The sequence below is a fragment of the Neomonachus schauinslandi genome, chromosome 3 (assembly GCF_002201575.2).
Source record: "Neomonachus schauinslandi chromosome 3, ASM220157v2, whole genome shotgun sequence".
NCBI classification, from domain to species: domain Eukaryota; kingdom Metazoa; phylum Chordata; class Mammalia; order Carnivora; family Phocidae; genus Neomonachus; species Neomonachus schauinslandi.
The window spans coordinates 61,816,627-61,835,093 of NC_058405.1; the positions used below are offsets into that span (position 1 = coordinate 61,816,627).

Sequence of the window (18,467 nt, forward strand, 5' to 3'; positions counted from 1 at the left end):
GGGCTTGAACCCCTCTGTCAGGCTTTGAGCTGGGTGTGGAGTCCACTTAAGATTCTCTCTCTCTCCCTCTGCCCCTCTGCATCCCACTCACATGTGCCTTCTCTCTCTCTCTCTAAAAAAAATAAATAAGTAAAAAAAGAAGTTCCTAGTTTTACTTGGCTCTTAAAACTGTGAATATATACTGAATTTTAGTAAATGGTTTTTTTCCTGCACTTATTGAGATGATTACAAGGTATGTCTCTCTTAATCTGTATATATGATATATTACATTAATACAGGTTTCTGATATAAGATTATTCTTGCATTTCTGAGATAAATGGAACTTGGTATTGATATGTATTTTTTCTACTGCTGGATTCACTTTGCAAATACTTTAAGTTTTAACATCTATATTCCTAAGTGACATTGGTATAAAGTTATCTTTTATTATATTTTTGCAATTTGGGAATCTATTATATTAGTGCTAGTAAATGAGCTGTAAATTTTTCTCTTTTTTACCATTATCTAAAAGAATTTATAAAAGAAAATATTTCTTATAGATTTGGTAACAATGTCATCTTGTTCTTTTGGAGGGAGGTGGTAAAAAAAGACTGTAAATATAATTTTTAATGCGATGTTGTTTTATTCAGGTTTTCCCTTTTTGAATCAATTTTTTTAATTGATATTTTCATTTAAGTTTTTTTTAAGGTTTATTTTAGAGAGCGGGAGAGAGCATGGGGGTGGGGGGGTGGGGCAGACCGAGAGGGAGAGAGAATCTCCAGCAGACTCCCCGCTGAGCAAGGAGCCTAACCTGGGTCTCCATTTCACAACCCTGAGATCATGACCTGAGCCAAAATCAAGAGTTATATGCTCCACCAGCTGAATCACTCAGGTGCCCCTGTTTTCATTTAAGTTTTTTAAATGATTGACTTATTAAAGTTATTCTAACAGTGTTTTTGAATTTCTGCTATATAGTAATTTTGACCCCTGTTTTATTTCTAATATTTGTCCCTCCTCTCCTTTTCTAAAAATCGGGTGCTTTTTTGTTTTGTTTTGTTTTTGTTTTGTTTTAAAGATTTTATTTATTTGACAGAGAGTGGGAGAGTACAAGCAGGTGAATGGCAGAGGGAAAGGGAGAAGCAGGCTCCCCGCTGAGCAGGGAACCCAATGTGGGGCTCAATCCCAGGACCCTGAGATCATGACCTGAGCCAAAGGCAGACACTTAACCAACTAAGCCACACAGGCGCCCCTAAAAATCACTTTTATAAGAGATTTGTGTCTTCGTTTCTTGAGGAAAAAAGCACTGGTGTTTAATGTTATCAATCATGTCTATTTTGTTTTCTGTTTCATTTCTGTTTTAATATTTCACTTTTTACTTGATTTTAGTATATTTATTTGCTTTTACTTCCTTGAATTGAAAACTTGGCTAAATAAATTTTAATTTTGGGGGGCACCTGGGGGGCTCAGTTGGTTAGGCATCTGCCTTTGGCTCAGATCATGATCTTTGGGTCCTGGGATGGAGCCCTGAGTCCAGACCCCTGCTCAGCAGGGAGCCTGCTTCTCCCTCTTCCTCTGCCCCTCCCCCCACTCATGCGTGCTCTCTCTCTCAAATTAATGGATAAAATCCTAAATTTTTTTTTAACTTTTTAACCGTATGATCTATGCATTTAAAGTCTGTGTCTTTTCCTGTTAATACTGCTTTAGCTGACTTCCAGTTGCTTTATAGGTACTGCTTTTTTTTGTTTTTTAGTTTTAAATAATTCATGATTCTACTAATTCTCCTAAAAATCTTCTGGTTTTTAAATGCAGAGATAATGTAGAAGTGGTTTTTAAACATCTAGATTATTTAAAAATTATTTATTTTTATTTTTTATTAATTTTATTAAATTTAAATGTTTAATTATTATTTTTATTTTTAATTCCCCAGTGTTTAGGAGTTTTAGCTATGTTTATATTATTGATTTTTGAATTTGTTCAGAGATTGTGATCTAGAATCAAATTGTGGCCCAGGGACTAGCAAAATCTTCATATCCACCTCAGACCTACTAAATTAGAATCCACACTTTAATAAGATTCTCAGATGCCCTGTATATTATTGAAGTTTGAGAAGCACCAGTCTAGATGATTGCTCAGTAATGGTTTAGAGTGTTTTTCCCCTTTAATTTTTTCCCCCTCTGGTTTATCTAAAGATTTGCTTCCCCTGGGCACTGATTTAACCATTTTTCTTCCAACTTGGAGGAAAGAACAATGCGAACTTTTAGCATTTTTGGCTCCCTCAAAGCTCACCTTTAGGAATGTTTGGGCCCTTTCTCCTTTTACTTAGAGGAAGGACAAAAAAACCGAAGGGCATCATCTGGGTTGCACTTTTCTCTCCCTTTAGCCAGCATGGCCAAAATCAGCCAGGGGAACCAGCAAGCCAGTTCATATATGGTTGAATCTATTTGTTTTTAATTCCATAGGTAACTACCACCTCTTTTTCCATTTATCTATGGATGGACACTTGAGTTGCTTCCATATCTTGGCTTTTGGAAATAATGTTGCAATAAACACAGGGGAGCAGATACTTTTTCAAATTTTGAATTACTGGATCATATGATAATTCTATTTTTAATTTTTTGAGGAACATCCATACTGTTTTTTACAGTGGATGCACCAACTTACATTCTCACCAAGAGTGCACAAGGATTCCTTTTTCTCCACATTCTTGCCAACACTTGTTATATATTTTCTTGTCTTTTTTATTCTAGCCATTCTGACAGGTGTCAGGTGATATCTCATTGCAGTTTTGATTTGCATCTCCTTGATGATTAGTGATGTTGAGCATCTTTTCATTTGTCTGTTGGCCATCTGGTATGTTGTCTTGGAAAAATGTCTATTCAGGTCCTCTACTCATTGTTTCATTGGATTGTTTGGGGTTTTTTGGTGTTGAGTTGTGTAAGTTCTTAATGTATTTTGGATATTAATTCCTTATCAGATATATCATTTGCAAGTATCTTCTCCTGTTCAGTAGGTTGTGTTTTCAATTTGTTAATGGTTTCCTTCACTATGGAAAACCTTTTTATTTTGGTTTAGTCCCAATAATTTATTTTTGCTTTTGTTTCCCTTGCCTAGGAGACAGATGTAGAAAAATATTGCTAAGGGTAATGTCAAAGGGCTTACTGTCTAGGTTTTCTTCTAGGAGTTTTATGGTTTCAGGTCTCACATTTAGGTCTTTAATCCATTTTGAGTTTATTTTTGTGTATGGTGTAAGTGGTTCAGTTTCATTCTTTTGCATGTAGCTATCCAGTTTTCCCAGCACCATTTATTGAAGAGATTGCCTTTTCCCCATTGTATAATTTTTATCTCCTTTGTCATTAATTAATTGACCAATAAGCATGGGTTTATTTCTGGGCTCTCTAATCTGTTCTATTGATCTATGTCTCCACTTTTGTGCCAGTACCATACTATCTTTTTTTTTTTTTTAAAGATTTTATTTATTTATTTGAGAGAGAGAGAATGAGATAAAGCATGAGGGGGGGAGGGTCAGAGGGAGAAGCAGACTCCCCGCTAAGCAGGGAGCCCCATGCAGGACTCGATCCGGGGACTCCAGGATCATGACCTGAGCCGAAGGCAGTCGCTTAACCAACTGAGCCACCCAGGCGCCCCGATTTATAAAGTTTTTTAAAGATTTTATTTATTTATTTGAGAGAGAGAGAATGAGATAAAGCATGAAGGGGGGAGGGTCAGAGGGAGAAGCAGACTCCCCGCTGAGCAGGGAGCCCGATGCGGGACTCGATCCCCGGACTCCAGGATCATGACCTGAGCTGAAGGCAGTTGCTTAACCAACTGAGCCACCCAGGTGCCCACCATACTATCTTGATTGTTACAGTTTTGTAGTATATCTTGAAATCTGAAATTGTGATAACTCCAGCTTTGTCCTTTCTCAAGATTGCTTTGACTATTTAAGGTTATTTGGTTCCATACAAGTTTAGAATTCTTTGTTCTAGTTCTGTGAAAAATGTTGTTAGTATTTGGATAGGGATTGCATTAAATCTGTAGGTTCCTTTGGATACTATGGACATTTTAACAATATTAGTTCTTCCAATCTATGAGTATAGAATATCTTTCCATTTGTGGTGTCTTCAATTTCTTTCATCAGTATTTTATAGTTTTCAGAGTATAGATCTTTCACCTCCTTGGTTAAGTTTATTCCTAGGTGGGTGCCTGGGTGGCTCAGTCATTAAGCATCTGCCTTCGGCTCAGGTCATGATCCCAGGGTCCTGGGATCGAGGCCCACATCGGGCTCCCTGCTCGGCGGGAAGCCTGCTTCTCCCTCTCCCACTCCCTCTGCTTGTGTTCCTGCTCTCGCTATCTCTCTCTCTGTCAAATAAATAAACAAAATCTTTAAAAAAAAAAAAAGTTTATTCCTAGGTTTTTTATTATTTTTGATGCAATTATAAATAAAATTGTTTTCTTAATTTCTCTTTCTGCTACTTTGTTATTGTTGTATACGAGCACAACCGATTTCTGTGTATTAATTTTGTATCCCATGACCTTACTGAATTTATCAGTTCTAATAGTTTTTTTTTAAAGATTTTATTTGTTTAGAGAGAGAGAGAGAGACAGAAATAGAGAGCACGAGCGCTTGCATGCAGTGAGAAGAAGGGTAGAGGGAAGGAAAGAATCTGAAGCCGACTCTGCGCTAAGCTTGGAGCTCATGCAGGGCTCAGTCTCACAACCCCAGGACCATTACCTGAGCCAAAATCAAGAGTTGGTTGCTTAACCAGCTGAGCAACCCAGGTGCCCCAGCTCTAATAGTTTGAAATCTTCAGGATTTTCTGTACATAGTATCATGTCATCTACAAATAATGACGGTTTTACTTCATTCTTTTTTTTTTTTTTTAAAGATTTTTTTTTTTAAGGTTTTATTTATTTATTTGAGAGAGAGAGAATGAGAGAGAGCACATGAGAGGGGGGAGGGTCAGAGGGAGAAGCAGACTCCCCGCCGAGCAGGGAGCCTGATGCGGGACTCGATCCAGGGACTCCAGGATCATGACCTGAGCCGAAGGCAGTCGCTTAACCAACTGAGCCACCCAGGCGCCCCGGTTTTACTTCATTCTTAACAATTTGGATAACTTTTATCTCTATTCTGTCTGATTGCTATGGCTAGGACTTCCAGTACTATGCTGAACAAAAGTGGCAAGAGTGGACATCCTTGTCTTGTTCCTATTAGAAGAAAAACTCTCAGTTTTTTTACTGTTAAGTATGATGTCAGCTGTGAGTTGTTCAGATATGGCCTTTATTATGTTGAGGTATGTTTCCTCTAAACCCACTTTGTTGAGATTTTTTATCATGAATGAATGTTAAATTTTGTCAAATGCTTTTTCTACATCTATTGAGATGATCATATGATTTTCATTCTTTGCTGATGTAGTGTATCATGTTGGTTGATTTGCAAGTATTGAACCATCCTTGCATCCCCAGAATAAATCCAACTTGATTGTGGTGAATTATCTTTTTGATATATTGTTGAATATGGTTTGCTAATATTTTGTTGAAGATCTTTGCATCCAAGTTCATCAGAGATATTGGCCTGTAGTTTTCTTTTCTTTCTTTTTTTTTTTTTGTAGTGTTTGTCTGGTTTTGGTATCAGGGTAATGCTTGCCTTGAAGTATATATTTGGAAGGTTTCCTTCCTCTACTATTTTTTTTAATAGATCGAGGATAATAGGTATTAACTCTTCTTTAAATGGCTAGTGGAATTCACCTGTGAATCCATCTGGTTCTGAACTTTAGTTTGGTGGTAGTTTTTGATTTCCAATTCAATTTTGTTGTTTATAATTGGTCTGTTCAGATTTTCTGTTTCTTCCTCATTCAGTTTTGGAAGATTGTATGTTTCTAGGATTTTTTCCATTTCTTCTAGACTGATTAATTTGTTGGCATATAATTTTTTTGTAGTACTCTCTTATAATCCTTTGTATCTCTGTGGTGTTGGTTGTTACTTCTCTTTTGCTTCTGATTTTATTTATTTGGGTCCTATCTCTTTTTTCTTGATATGTCTAGCTAAAGTTTTCTCAATTTTGTTTATCCTTTCAAAGAACCAGCTCTGTTTCATTGATCTTTTCTATTTATTTTTAGTGTCTATTTATTTTTGCTCTAATCTTTATTACCTCCTTTCTTCTACTAGCTTTAAGCTTGTTTGTTCTTTTTCTAACTCTTTTAAGGCATAGGTTAGGTTGTTTATTTTAGATTTTTCTTATTTCTGGAGGTGTTTGTATTACTATAAACTTCCCTCAGACAGCTTTTGCTCTCTCCATGAATTTTTTTATTTCCCTTTTGATTTCTTCATTGACCCATTGGTTGTTTACTAACATGTTATTTAGCCTCTATATGTTTGGTTTTTTTCCACTTTTTCTTGTGATTGATTTCTAGTTTTGTAACAATGTGGTCCAAGGATGCATGATGTGATTTCAGTCTTCTTAAATTTAATGAGGTTTATTTTGTGGTCTTCCTGGAGAATTTTCCATATGTATTTGAAAAGAATATGTATTCTGTTGATTTTTGGATGGAATGGTCTATATATATATCTGTTGTGTCCATTTGGTCTAATATGTCATTCAAAGATAGTTTTCTAATGCATTTTCTGCCTGGATAATCTCACCTTTGATGTAATTGGGGTGTAAAAGTCTCCTACTAGTATTGTATTACTGTTAGTTTATCCCTTTATGTCTGTTTATATTTGGTTTATCTATTCAGGTGCTCCAATATTGGGTGCATAGATATTTACAATTGTTATATGCTCTTGTTGGATTGATCCTTTTATCCTTAAATAATGCCCTTTTTTGTGTGTCTTGTTACAGTGTTTGTTTTAATGTCTCTTTTGTCTGATTTAAGTATTACCACTCCAGCGTTGTTGTTGTTTTTTTCAATTTCCATTTGCATGAAATACCTTTTACCATCCTTTGATTTCCAATTTATGTCTATGTAGGTCCGAACTGAGTCTCTTGTAGGAAGCATAGATATGGATCTTATTTTTTCATTCTGTCACCCTATGTCTTTGATTGGAGTATTTAAGTCATTTATATTTAAAATAATTATTGAGGGGCGCCTGGGTGGCTCAGTCAGTTAAGCGTCTGCCTTCGGCTCAGGTCATGATCTCAGGGTCCTGGGATCGAGCCCCACATCAGGTTCCCTGCTCAGTGGGGAGCCTGATTCTCCCTTTCCCCCTGTTCATGTGCTTTCTCTCTCTCACTCTTTCTCTCAAATAAATAAATAAAATCTTTAAAAAAATTTTAAATAATTATTGATAGGTGTGAACTTATTGCCATTTTAAAAATTATTTTCTGGTTGATCTTTGTAGTACTTCTCTGTTCCTTTCTTCTTCTCTTGTTCTCTTTCCTTGTGATTATGACTTTTTGGTGTTATGCTTAGCTTTCTTTCTCTTTATTTTTTGTGTATCTGTTATAGGTTTTGGGGGGTCCTGGTTGCCATGAGGTTTGTATATAACATCCCAAGTATGTAACAGTCTGTATTAAGCTGATGGTCACTTAAGTTCAAACACATTCTAAAAGAACGTTTTCACTCCCCTTCCATGTTTTATGTATATGTTATCATATTTACATCTTTTTATAGTTTTCTTCTAATTATTGCTTTTTTCTTTTCCACTTAAAGAAGTCCCTTTAATATGTCTTGTAAGGCTGGTTTAGTGGTGATGAACTCCTTTACCTTTGCCTGAGAAACTCTATTTCTCCTTCAACTCTGAGTGATAGCCTTGCTGGGTAGAATATTCTTGGTTGTAGGTTTTTTTCCACTCCGCTCTTTGAATGTATCATGCCATTCCTTTCTGACCTGCTGAAAAATCAGCCAATAGTCTTAGGGGGGTTTCCTTGTATGTAACTTTTTGCTTCTTTCTTGCCACTTTTAAATTCTCTATCTTTAACCTTTGACATTTTAATTATTATGTATTTTGATTTGGACCACCTTGGGCTCATCTTGTTTGGAACTCTCTGTGCTTCCCGAACCTAGTTGTCTGTTTCCTTCCTCAGGTTAGGGAAGTTTTCACCTATTATTTCTTCAAATAAGTTTTCTGCCCCTTTCTGTTCTCTTCCTAGGACCCCTATAATGGGAATATTTGTTTTCTTGATGTTGTCGAAGGGATCCCTTAACCTACTCTTTTTTTTTTAGTTCTTTTATTTGCTGTTCAGCTTGTGTGTTTTCCATTACCATGTCTTTTCAGTTGATGATTTGTTCTCCTGCATCTGCTAATCTGTTGATTCCCTCTAGTGTGTTTTCATTTCAGTTACTGTGTTCTTCAACTCTAGTTGGTATTTTTTTATGTTTTCTATCCGTTTGTTGAAGTTCTCACTGAGTTCTTCCATTCTTCTCTCCAGTCCAGTAAGCATCTTTATGATCATGACTTTAAACTCTCTATCAGGTATATTGTTTATCTCTGTTTCATTTAGTTCTTTTTCTGAGGTTTTTTCTTACTCTTTTGTGTAGAGCATATTCCTCTGTCTCCTTATTGTACTTGACTTTCTGTGTTTGTTTTCATGAATTAGGCAGATCAGCTACTTCTTCTAAACTTTGAAGGAATTGTCTTGTGTGTGGTCATCCCCTGTGTAGACAGTGTGTACCTGGTGACTTTGGCTGACTGGAGCTGTGGATGGCCTGGGCTGTGGGTCCCAGAACACTCCATGCTGGGTTTTCCTGGTAGGATGGCCAGAGCTGTAGTAGGCACTGGCCAGGGTGGCCCCTGGGCTCTCTGCACAGAGGACATCCTGTCAGAATGGCTGAAGCTGAAATGAGTACCGTCCAGGGAGTCCCTGGGCTCTCCATGCAGAGGGTGCTTTGCAGAATGGCTGAAGCTGAAGTAGGTGCAATTAGAGGGATCCTGGCACTGTCCCCACAGAAGGTGCCCTGATGGGGTGGCTGGAGCTGAGGAAGAGGCTGAAGGTCCCGGGGCACTTCATATAAGGGGCACCCTGGTTGGGTGGGTGGACTTAAGGTGGCATGCAGGCCAGGGGGTCCTGGGGTGTTTTCACAGGGGATGCCCTAACAGGCAGCTATAGCTGAAGTGAGTGTGCAGACCAGGGCAGTCCTGGGGATCTCCAGAGGGTGCCCTGAGAGGACAGTTGAAGCTGAAGAGGGTGCAAGTCAGTACCCTGGGGTGCTCCATGCAGGGGTTCTCTGGCAGGTTGTCTGGAGCCAAAGAAGGTGTGAATTGGGTTGTTTCCATGGAGGAGGTGAGTTTGGGATCTTCCTATGTCACCATCTTGGACTGGAATTCCCCTCTTTTAGTTACATTTAAGGTGCTTTAAGCAACTCTAAGGGACAAACATTCATGCACACTCACACATGTATACACACTACCACTCTCATGTCAGGAAAATTACCTAAGTCTCTGCTTACAGATTCAAGAATTGGACTATAGATTGTGCATTGTGGGGAGGATGATAGACACACCTGAGAAATAATAAAGTTTAAGGATTGATATAAAAGATCATATAAACTGGCATTAAGATGTCTTTGATGGGGCACCTGGGTGGCTCAGTTGGTTGAGCAACTGCCTTCGGCTCAGGTCATGATCCTGGAGTCCCGGGATTGAGTCCCGTGTCGGGCTCCCTGCTCGGCGGGGAGTCTGCTTCTCCCTCTGACCCTCCCCCCTCTCATGTGCTCTCTCTCTCCTCTCATCCTCTCTCTCAAATAAATAAATAAAATCTTAAAAAAAAAAAAAAGATGTCTTTGATGATGTGAAAGTTGCTTAAATCCATAGAACCTCAGTTTCTCCCTCTTTATGCAGGGTATTTACCTCACGAAGTTGTTGTAAAGATTCTATGAGATCTGCAAAGTATTATCCAAGTGTTAGTTATAATTATGAAATCCAGAACTATATTTTATTTAGAGATGCAAGATGCTTCTTCTGACTTCAGGATAACAAAAGGTCTCTTACAGACTTCCATCTAACCAACTGGGTGAATATTCTGATGTTCTCTATTCCCTCTATAAACACACCTGTGGTGTCCATTGGCATGTTGAAAACTTGCAGCTAGTAAGCTTCAATTTAGTGTGCCTATGTGTTTCTGCTTCCACCAGTGTCTGTCAAATAATCAAATATTATATAGATTTGTAAAATGTCAGAGTGAACAGAATGTTAAAATTTTATGAGCCCTTAGTTGAATGTTTCAAGAAGATTCAAAGAAGTTGAGTGGCTACAACCAAAATTGCAGCTGAATTAAATGCAAGGAAGACTAATATAAAACACTGGGAGAAAAATCCCAGTAGTAAAATCTAAGAGGTTTCTGCATCTAGATTGCTCTAAAAAAAAAAAAATCTGAAACTAGAAATTATAGATGATGCAGTGGTTTATACCACGGACCTGGCCTTTCTAAGAAAGAACTCCAACTGGGAGACTCACACTTAAAAAGTTAAAACCTTTGTCTAATATCAGAAATTTAGTGAATAAGTATACATTTATGTTTTAAGATAAAATACTGAAGGTAAGTATTATCATTTTTATAATTCCCTGCTGTACCTGACTTGACTGGATGATAGGACATCTACTGTGTCTGTGATTGTATATAGTCACAAGGACAGAAAACCTGCAAAAATGTTTTTCAGATGGGAAAGTACCAGTTATAGAGACCCAGAGATGTCCTCCAGACAGAATTGAAATGTTAACAGTCTATACCACTGAGAGCTGGGTTGTTAATAGTCATGATTTCCATTAGCAAGAAGCCTTTATATATCACAGATTGAGGTGGTAAAAAGTCTTTTTTGGAAGTACTTGGCTTAGAATGTTTTTCAAACTATGGGTTGCAAAATAAGTTTAGTTGTTTGTTGAAAAAAAAAGGGGATAGCATAGAAGATAGAATGTATCTGAAGTTAAAAGGGTAAGCTTGAAATTACACCAAGTAAGTTCAGCATACACAGGCTAAGACAAAAGCTACAGGTAACTGTAGAAATAAAAGAAGCACCATATTTTTTAAATCAAATTTTGTATAGCAGGGCAAAAATACAAATTAGAATAAGACATAAACTTTGAGGATGAAATGACATGAAATCAAGGGTTTGCTTTTAAAATGCTATAGGGGGCACCTGGGTGGCTCAGTTGGTTAAGTGTCCAACTCTTGGTCTCAGCTCAGATCTTGATCTCAGGGTCATGGGTTCAAGTCCTGCACTGGGCTCTGTGCTGGGTGTGGAACCTACTCAAAAAAAAAAAGTTTAAAAAATGAAATGCTGTAGAAGAAGACAGGAAGAAAAACGGAGGGAGGGAAGAGGAGAGAAACAAGTACAGCAATATAATATACTCTGGGAAGCATATATGGGGTTCGTTATACTGTTCTCTTTACCTTCATGTATGTTTTGTAACACACTAAGACTCAAAAATAGAAGAAAAATGGGTGTTATAAATGCTGTGTCATGTTTTGGGTTCTGATCATATTTTATCTTTTATAGGTACTTTTATTTATGTTAGTTAGTAAAACAGGGTGTGTAATTAGTTCTTAACTGGTAAGTAGCTCTTGCGCTCTAAAGTCCTAGAGTAGACCTCACCGCCTCCTTCCTGCGGTCCCCAGCAGTAGTGATTCAAGAACAATATACACGTGCGCCTGTGTCTTCGTGCCCACAGGGCAGAATTCCAGGTACAACCTCAGAGCAGTGAAACAGCTTTGGCTAGTCCTGAATTAAAATCTTTTGAACAAGCACTTCCAGAGTGAAAGAAAATCGATGCAAAATGAGCTCTTTGAAGATTTCTTTTTTTTTTTTTAAGATTTTATTTATTTATTTGACAGAGAGATAGAGAGCACAAGTAGGCAGAGTGGCAGGCAGAGGGAGAGGGAGAAGCAGGCTCTCCGCTGAGCAGGCAGCTGGACGTGGGGCTTGATCCCAGGACCCCAGGATCATGACCTGAGCCGAAGGCAGCCGCTTAACCGACTGAGACACCCAGGCGCCCCTCATTGAATATTTCTGACAGCATCTTTATACCAAGTACTGCCATGAACAGTGGTTCATGGACTAACTTCTTTTCTTTTCCAGGAAGAACTGGAACTATGATTTGTGCCTACCTTATTGCCAGTGAAATATTTATAACTGCAGAGGTATGAAAGACGTTACTACAGACGATCTTGTGCTGATTGAATTTGATAGTTCTGAAACCTCACTGGTAGGATGTTAAGATGATTCTCTGAGTCATGGTACTTAGAAAAGTTGTAATTGGAGATGCACTTATTAGAAAGCCTGGTTTTGATACATTATTTTTTTTCAAAGTTTTATTTAAATTCTAGTTAGTTAATCTACCATATTTCCTTGTTTAATTTGCACTGGTTAGTAACCTAGGTGCTTCTTACTCTAGGCCAGGACTAGGGTGAGGTCCATGAGACACTCACCTTAGGCACAAAATTTAAGGGAATGCCAAAATTTTCAGTAATTAAGAGAAATAATCTAATGCAGTATTTTTTTAAATCAAAATTAATGCAAAAAAAATCCATGATGTCTACAGTAATACCAACATTTTAAATGAAGATAGAGCCTAATAGGGACAGGATTATAATGGGGTAAGGTCAAGCTGTCCAAGTGGAAAACAACTCCACAGTCATAATGCTTCTTACACCTCATTTCATCCCAGCCCCATTCTTAGGCCCCCAGATAGGGGACGGTCTCCTTCCTCACAAGAATAATATCAAGACTGGTTTGGTAAGTTCTCCAAAGGACCTCCAACATCCTTAGAAGCACTAGGTAGATAAAAGGTACATTTTCCAATGCATAACAAAGTTACTGGATGTTATTAACCTTTTGTAGTCAATATCTATGGGGTCTGTTGGAGGCTGTGCTCTCTGAAAATTTCTGCAGAGACAGGGTAGGCTATTTCCAGTTCTTAAAGTGGGGTTCTCAGTCTTCTTTCTGCCATGATCGAGCTGAGAAGCTCCCACTGAACGGACGTGCCCAGCAGCTCTGCTCCCTACTTGGCCTGCAGTCTGAGAAGAGAAGCTTCGGGTTGTCTACAGTGCCCCACCCTCTGGTGCCACCATCTGCTTTGTTCCTAATTTTTAACACACAGGTTAGGAAAATGGATGTTCTCATACAGTGTTTTTCAAACTGGGTCCAATCTATCAGTGAGTTGTAAAGTCAACTTATTGGGTTGTGACTAGCGTTTTTTAAAATAAAATGTACTAGATTAGAATAGAAAATATCAAAAGGTCAGTATTGTTTTGTGAAACTTTGGTTTCAGTTGTGTGTGTGTGTGTGTGTGTGTGTAAAAAGCCTTGAAATGACTTTTTTTGCTGTTAATTTTAGTTTGAGCAGCCTCTGCCCAAAGGCCGCGGACTTAAGGAAATAATGTGCCCTTAGAACCTTTAAGAATGCCTTACACAGGAAAAAGAAAGTGCAGATGAACCATGATTGCATTGCCCCCTTTTCCGTAGGAGAGCCTTTATTATTTTGGAGAACGGCGAACAGATAAAAGCACCAGCACTAAATTTCAGGGAGTTGAAACTCCTTCTCAGGTAAGTTGTCTTTCTTAAAAGGGGGTTCTTTGGGGAGTTTGGCATCTATTATTTGGTTTCATTTTGGACTCTCGACCTCTGGTGAAGGGGCAGCTCCACTCTGGTGCCTGTGACTGGCTGGATCCCTCCCAGGACCCAAGAGCCACGCCTCTGAGTCCCCCCGGGCATCCTGCTGTCCGTTTTACATTGGTCACTGCTTACAGAGTTCAAGAGTTGATTCCCTTCCCAAAGTAGGAAGGTCTAATTTCTAAGATTCCAGACTCGAAGATTATGGAAAGTCACTGGCCTTTGACTCCCCTCTGAGAGGAACTGAGTCTTTCACAAGCCCCTACTAGGACAGTTCACCTCTTGTAGGACATCACGTGTGTGTGTGAGAGAGAGAGAGACAGAGTCAGAGAAAGAGACAGAGGAGGGGGCTGCTGTATTTTGAAAGAAAAAAGGGAAATTAAAATCTTTCAAAAACCTATTCTATTCCAGACACTGTTGTACTTTGACATATATTATCTCATTTAATACTCAGAAAATCCATGTGAAATACATGCAGTTACCCTATTTTATCCTTTTAAAAATGTTTTATGAATAATTTCAAACATAAAAAGTTGAGACAATCCTATAATGAGTCCCCTTATAGTCCTCACACCACTTCAACCATCATTTTATCATGTTTCATTCATTCCCTCCCTATTCTCCTCATACACATACACCCCTTCTCCACAGAACCATCTAGTGTGGAGGAAATCCCAGTCAACAGATGATTTTATCTCACAAGGATTTTAGTGTGACATCTCACATAGACTCTTGGTGGGGGAGGAGGACACCTTAAAACCATTGATCATATTTAAAAATATTATATCTTAAGGGGCACCTGGGTGGCTCAGTCGGTTAAGCGTCTGACTCTTGATTTCAGCTCAGGGTCATAATCTCAGGGTCATGAGATCGAGCCCTGCAATGGGCTTTACATTCAATGGGGAGTCTGCTTGAGATTCTCTCTCTCCCTCTCCTTCTGCCCCTCCCTCCCTCTAAAACAAATAAATAAATCTTTAAAAAATAAATAAAAATAAAAATATTATACCTTAATGGTATCTTAATAATATCCAATTTCCATCATTACCTTAAATGTTTCTAAAATTTAGTTTGTTTCAATCAGGATCCAAACAAGGGCGAAACATTTCATTTGGTTGCTAGGTCTCTTCAGTCTCTTTTAGTTGATAGGTTTCCCACCTCTCTCTTTTATTCCTTGTAATTTGTTATTCCAGAAACTGGAATATTTATCTTATAGAGTTCACAACATTCTAGACTTTGTTGTAAAAACCATGCTAGGGATATTATATTCATTATCTCATTTAATATTCTCAAAATCTCAGAGTGGACACCATTACAGTTCCCATTTTACAGGTTGGGAAAGTGAGGTTCAGGGAAACTAACTTGTTGAACCAAGAACTCAAATCCAGCTCTGTCAGACTCTGAAGCCCATTATTTCCCATCCTGTGCACAGCTTCTCTACATTGCCTTTTCTGTATTGCTCCTCAAGCTGAAGTAAGAGCTGGTTAGGAACCCTTAAGTAGACATGGATGTGGCTGTGACTGAAAGTTTGTGGAGTTAAGTGCTGGGAGCCAGTTAGATACCCTTGGCCTTTGTTAGCAGCACATGGTAACTGCTGACGCTAGATGTTTAGTTTGGGACAAAAGAACGCAGCCTTATCCACTGATACTTTTCTGCCACCCCCAAGCGAAAAAGGAAGGAAAAAAAAGTCAAAGAACATAGGCTAAAAGTCATAAACGAACTTACTGAAGCCTAGTCAGGGAATCATGCCCTTTCCATGCTCAAGACCCGTACTGGTTTCTGACAGCCGGTGGCCCTCAAGGTCTTCTACAGCGTGACTTTTCCAACCATTTCTTGCACTATGTGCCTCCCATGTCCCACACACCAACACATTTGGACTGTTTAGGGTTTCCCACCCTGTCCGCTGCTCATGGAGGCCCCTCTCCAGGAGCCACTTTCCCTCTGAACATAGAGTGTCTCTCGCTTTTTCAGTTCTTACAGCACTTCGTGTTTTTCGGGGGGACTAAGTTACTTCTCACAATTCTCTAGCTGTTTGAAGTGGTGACTTCTCTACCCCTTTTGCAGCCAAGGTCCATGTCTTACCCATCTTAGCACCATTTGCCTCCCAAAGTGTCTCACACAGTATCCCCTTTGTGTGTAGGGAATGCTTACTAGACACACGTTCGTTGTACGAACTTCTGCTCCAAAGCCTTGTTGTCTGAGGCTGTAGGAGAAGGAAGAGTGGGGGCAGAAGCAGCTTGAGGGCCCTGGTGGGTTACAAGACTTCAGTGGAAAGTAGAGAATCTTGTGGCAGGAGCCGAGGGGCTGTTAGATGGAACTCCTTCAAGGATTCTCCCTGCACATCTGCCCTCCCCCCACCACTTCTGCACCCTGCAGTTTCTCTAACTCCAGCCCAGAACTGGTACATACTGGTACATCATAGGCTACAAAGGACTCTCTTCCGATTCACTGGACTAACAAGACAAGGACTTGGCCTCAGGTGTGAGTGCTGGGTTGGCAAGGCCCCAGGACAGAGTTCCCTCCATGGGGGGTGGTAAATCGCAGATACTGTCATATTTTGATTGTGCTTTGTAGCCTGCTCTGTGGACCACATTTCATCCATCCCCAAGTTAAGAACTTGCATGAGCCTTTCTTTTGACTGGCCCTTTCAAATAGAAAGTATGGCAGTTAATTTTATTAACACTTCCCATTGGGTGGGGGAAAAAAGTCCAGTTGATTCAGTACCAGAACTCTTCCACTTCTTTTTTTTTTTAAGATTTATTTATTTGAGAGAGAGAGTGCACGGGGGGGGGGGGGGTTGTGCAGAGGGAGAAGGAGAGAGAGTCTTAAGCAGACTCCCTGTGCTGAACACCCAAAGAAAGTTTCGATCGCATGACCCTGAGATCACAACCTGAGCCAAAACCAAGAGTCAGATGCTTAACCAACTGTGCCACCCATGCACCCCCAGAACTCTTCCACTTCCTGAAGAATCAAGGAGAGGGTCGCCTGGCTGGCTCAGTTGGTAGAGCATGAGACTCTTGATCTCAGGGTTGTAAGTTCAAGCCCCAGGTGGGTATAGAGATTACCTAAAACTTAAAAAAAAAACCTTAAAGTCAAGGAGAGCCCTTCTAAGCAGCTTGCTACAGGAGAAGGACTTCCTTGCCAAAATAGAATTGGGGAAATGAAAAGAGAATACAGTCAAGCTGGCCACAGGGATAAGAGCATATTTATCTACCTAGTGGTGTGTGGAGGTCTTCTCGAGTCCTTTCATGACTAGGAGGCTACTCTCTGCCAAACCACAAATCTTCCTTTAACCTAATCACAGCTAAGCCTCCACCCTCAGACTGAGCTTTTCCACAGTTACATTAACTACATCTTGATGTAATGTTGTAGCTCTTTCCGTTGGTTCTGGTTAGGTGCCCTCTCAATCGAAAGTAGCCTATAAACAACACCTGGCCCCCTTCTTGTTCCTTCCCCACAGCACTGAGTTCAGTATTTTTTTTTTTTAAAGATTTTATTTATTCATTTGACAGAGAGACACAGAAAGAGAGGAAACACAAGCAGGGGCGAGGGGCAGAGGGAGAAGCAGGCTTCCCGCCGAGCAGGGAGTCCGACACCAAGCTTGATCCCAGGACCCTGGGACCATGACTTGAGCCGAAGGCAGACGCCCAACAACTGAGCCACCCAGGCGCCCCTGAGTTCAGTATTTTTCTTCTAAGGGAGATATTCAGTCATGAGGCAACAAACATAAACATGCCTAGTTATATAATGGCACTCAATAAATGTTTAATTAATGATTCTCCCTAAATTCTATGTGAAAAAAAAAAATGAGGAATGCTGAGTGAAGACTTTTCATCTCCACTTAAATTGAGGCTTCTGTTGTTTTGCAGAATAGATATGTTGGATATTTTGCAGATGTGAAAAATATCTACAACATGACTCTCCCTCCAAGAAAAACACTCAAGATTAAAAAAATCATTATTTATTCAATTCATGGTAAGTGCTTTATGTGTAATTGGAGAATTGGGCAGGAGGTCAATGTTCTGACTCTTCAGGTATGGGACGGTTGCTCCTGTCTCTACCGACAATCCCAACTCATGGCTGTCCTTTTATGCATCCTCATGTGTGAACCCCTCCCCCTGGAAGAGCCCAGCAGCCCTTAGATGTCCTCTCTTCACCAGTCTGGGGGGCTCCATCCCCTTCCCTTGCTGCCTTGGCCTCAGCCCAAGGTGGGCTTTTCAGAATAGCACCTCTGATGGAAAAGAGAGGAAGGGGCTCATGCGCCCGGGAGACCACCTCTTCCTCATGTCCACCTCTAGTTCAGGGTTCATCTTGGCAGCCCTGTATCATTTTCTCACATGCCCCTTTCAGAAACCCTTTTTTCCTCTCATCACCCTGGTCTCTTCCTCTCCACTCCCTCCTCCACCCTTAGTCCCCTCACCCCTAGCAACTCAAGATGTCTTAAGACGTCTTAAATACACAAAGATGTCTTAAATACCCAAACAGCAAATGAATTTTCTGCCACAAATTCTTTTTTTACGAATAACTACCAAGTGCCTGCTTTGGGCCAGCCCCTTGCTAGTGTTTCTCTGCCCTTAAGAAGGGGAGGAATGAGTGCGCATAGATAAAGAGCTGACCACAGTGTTGGGGCCCAGACAGACTGGCCCCTGCCCAGCTGAGGGGTCAAAGACAGCTTCCTAGGGGACAGCACCCAGTCTTCCCTACCAGAATCTACGTGAACACAGAAAGGGGGTTGGGAGAAATCTGGACTCGGGGGGGGGGGGGGGGGGTGTCTTTCAGCCTCCTAGCTCTTACTAGTTATTACCAGGAGTAAAAATCCTTATAAACTTTAAAAGAGCTGACTGTTCATCTGCTTCGAGAATGTCAGGAGAGAGACTGGGATCCACCATCACCCAGGGAGGCAGGAAAATTAGATCATCCATCTCTGGGACTTGAGAAAGGAAATGGA

The 18,467-nt window shown here is 39.9% G+C and overlaps 1 protein-coding gene across 1 annotated transcript in view; it reads left to right on the forward strand.

The window, feature by feature from the left end:
• LOC110570219 (phosphatidylinositol 3,4,5-trisphosphate 3-phosphatase TPTE2-like) overlaps nt 1-18,467 on the forward strand; it is a 91,973-nt gene that overhangs the window by 57,634 nt on the left and 15,872 nt on the right. Inside the window, exons 11-13 of the mRNA XM_021678198.2 lie at nt 11,991-12,052; nt 13,376-13,456; nt 17,389-17,494. Of these exons, the coding sequence (XP_021533873.2) occupies nt 11,991-12,052; nt 13,376-13,456; nt 17,389-17,494 (249 nt within the window). The remainder of the gene's footprint in view (nt 1-11,990; nt 12,053-13,375; nt 13,457-17,388; nt 17,495-18,467) is intronic.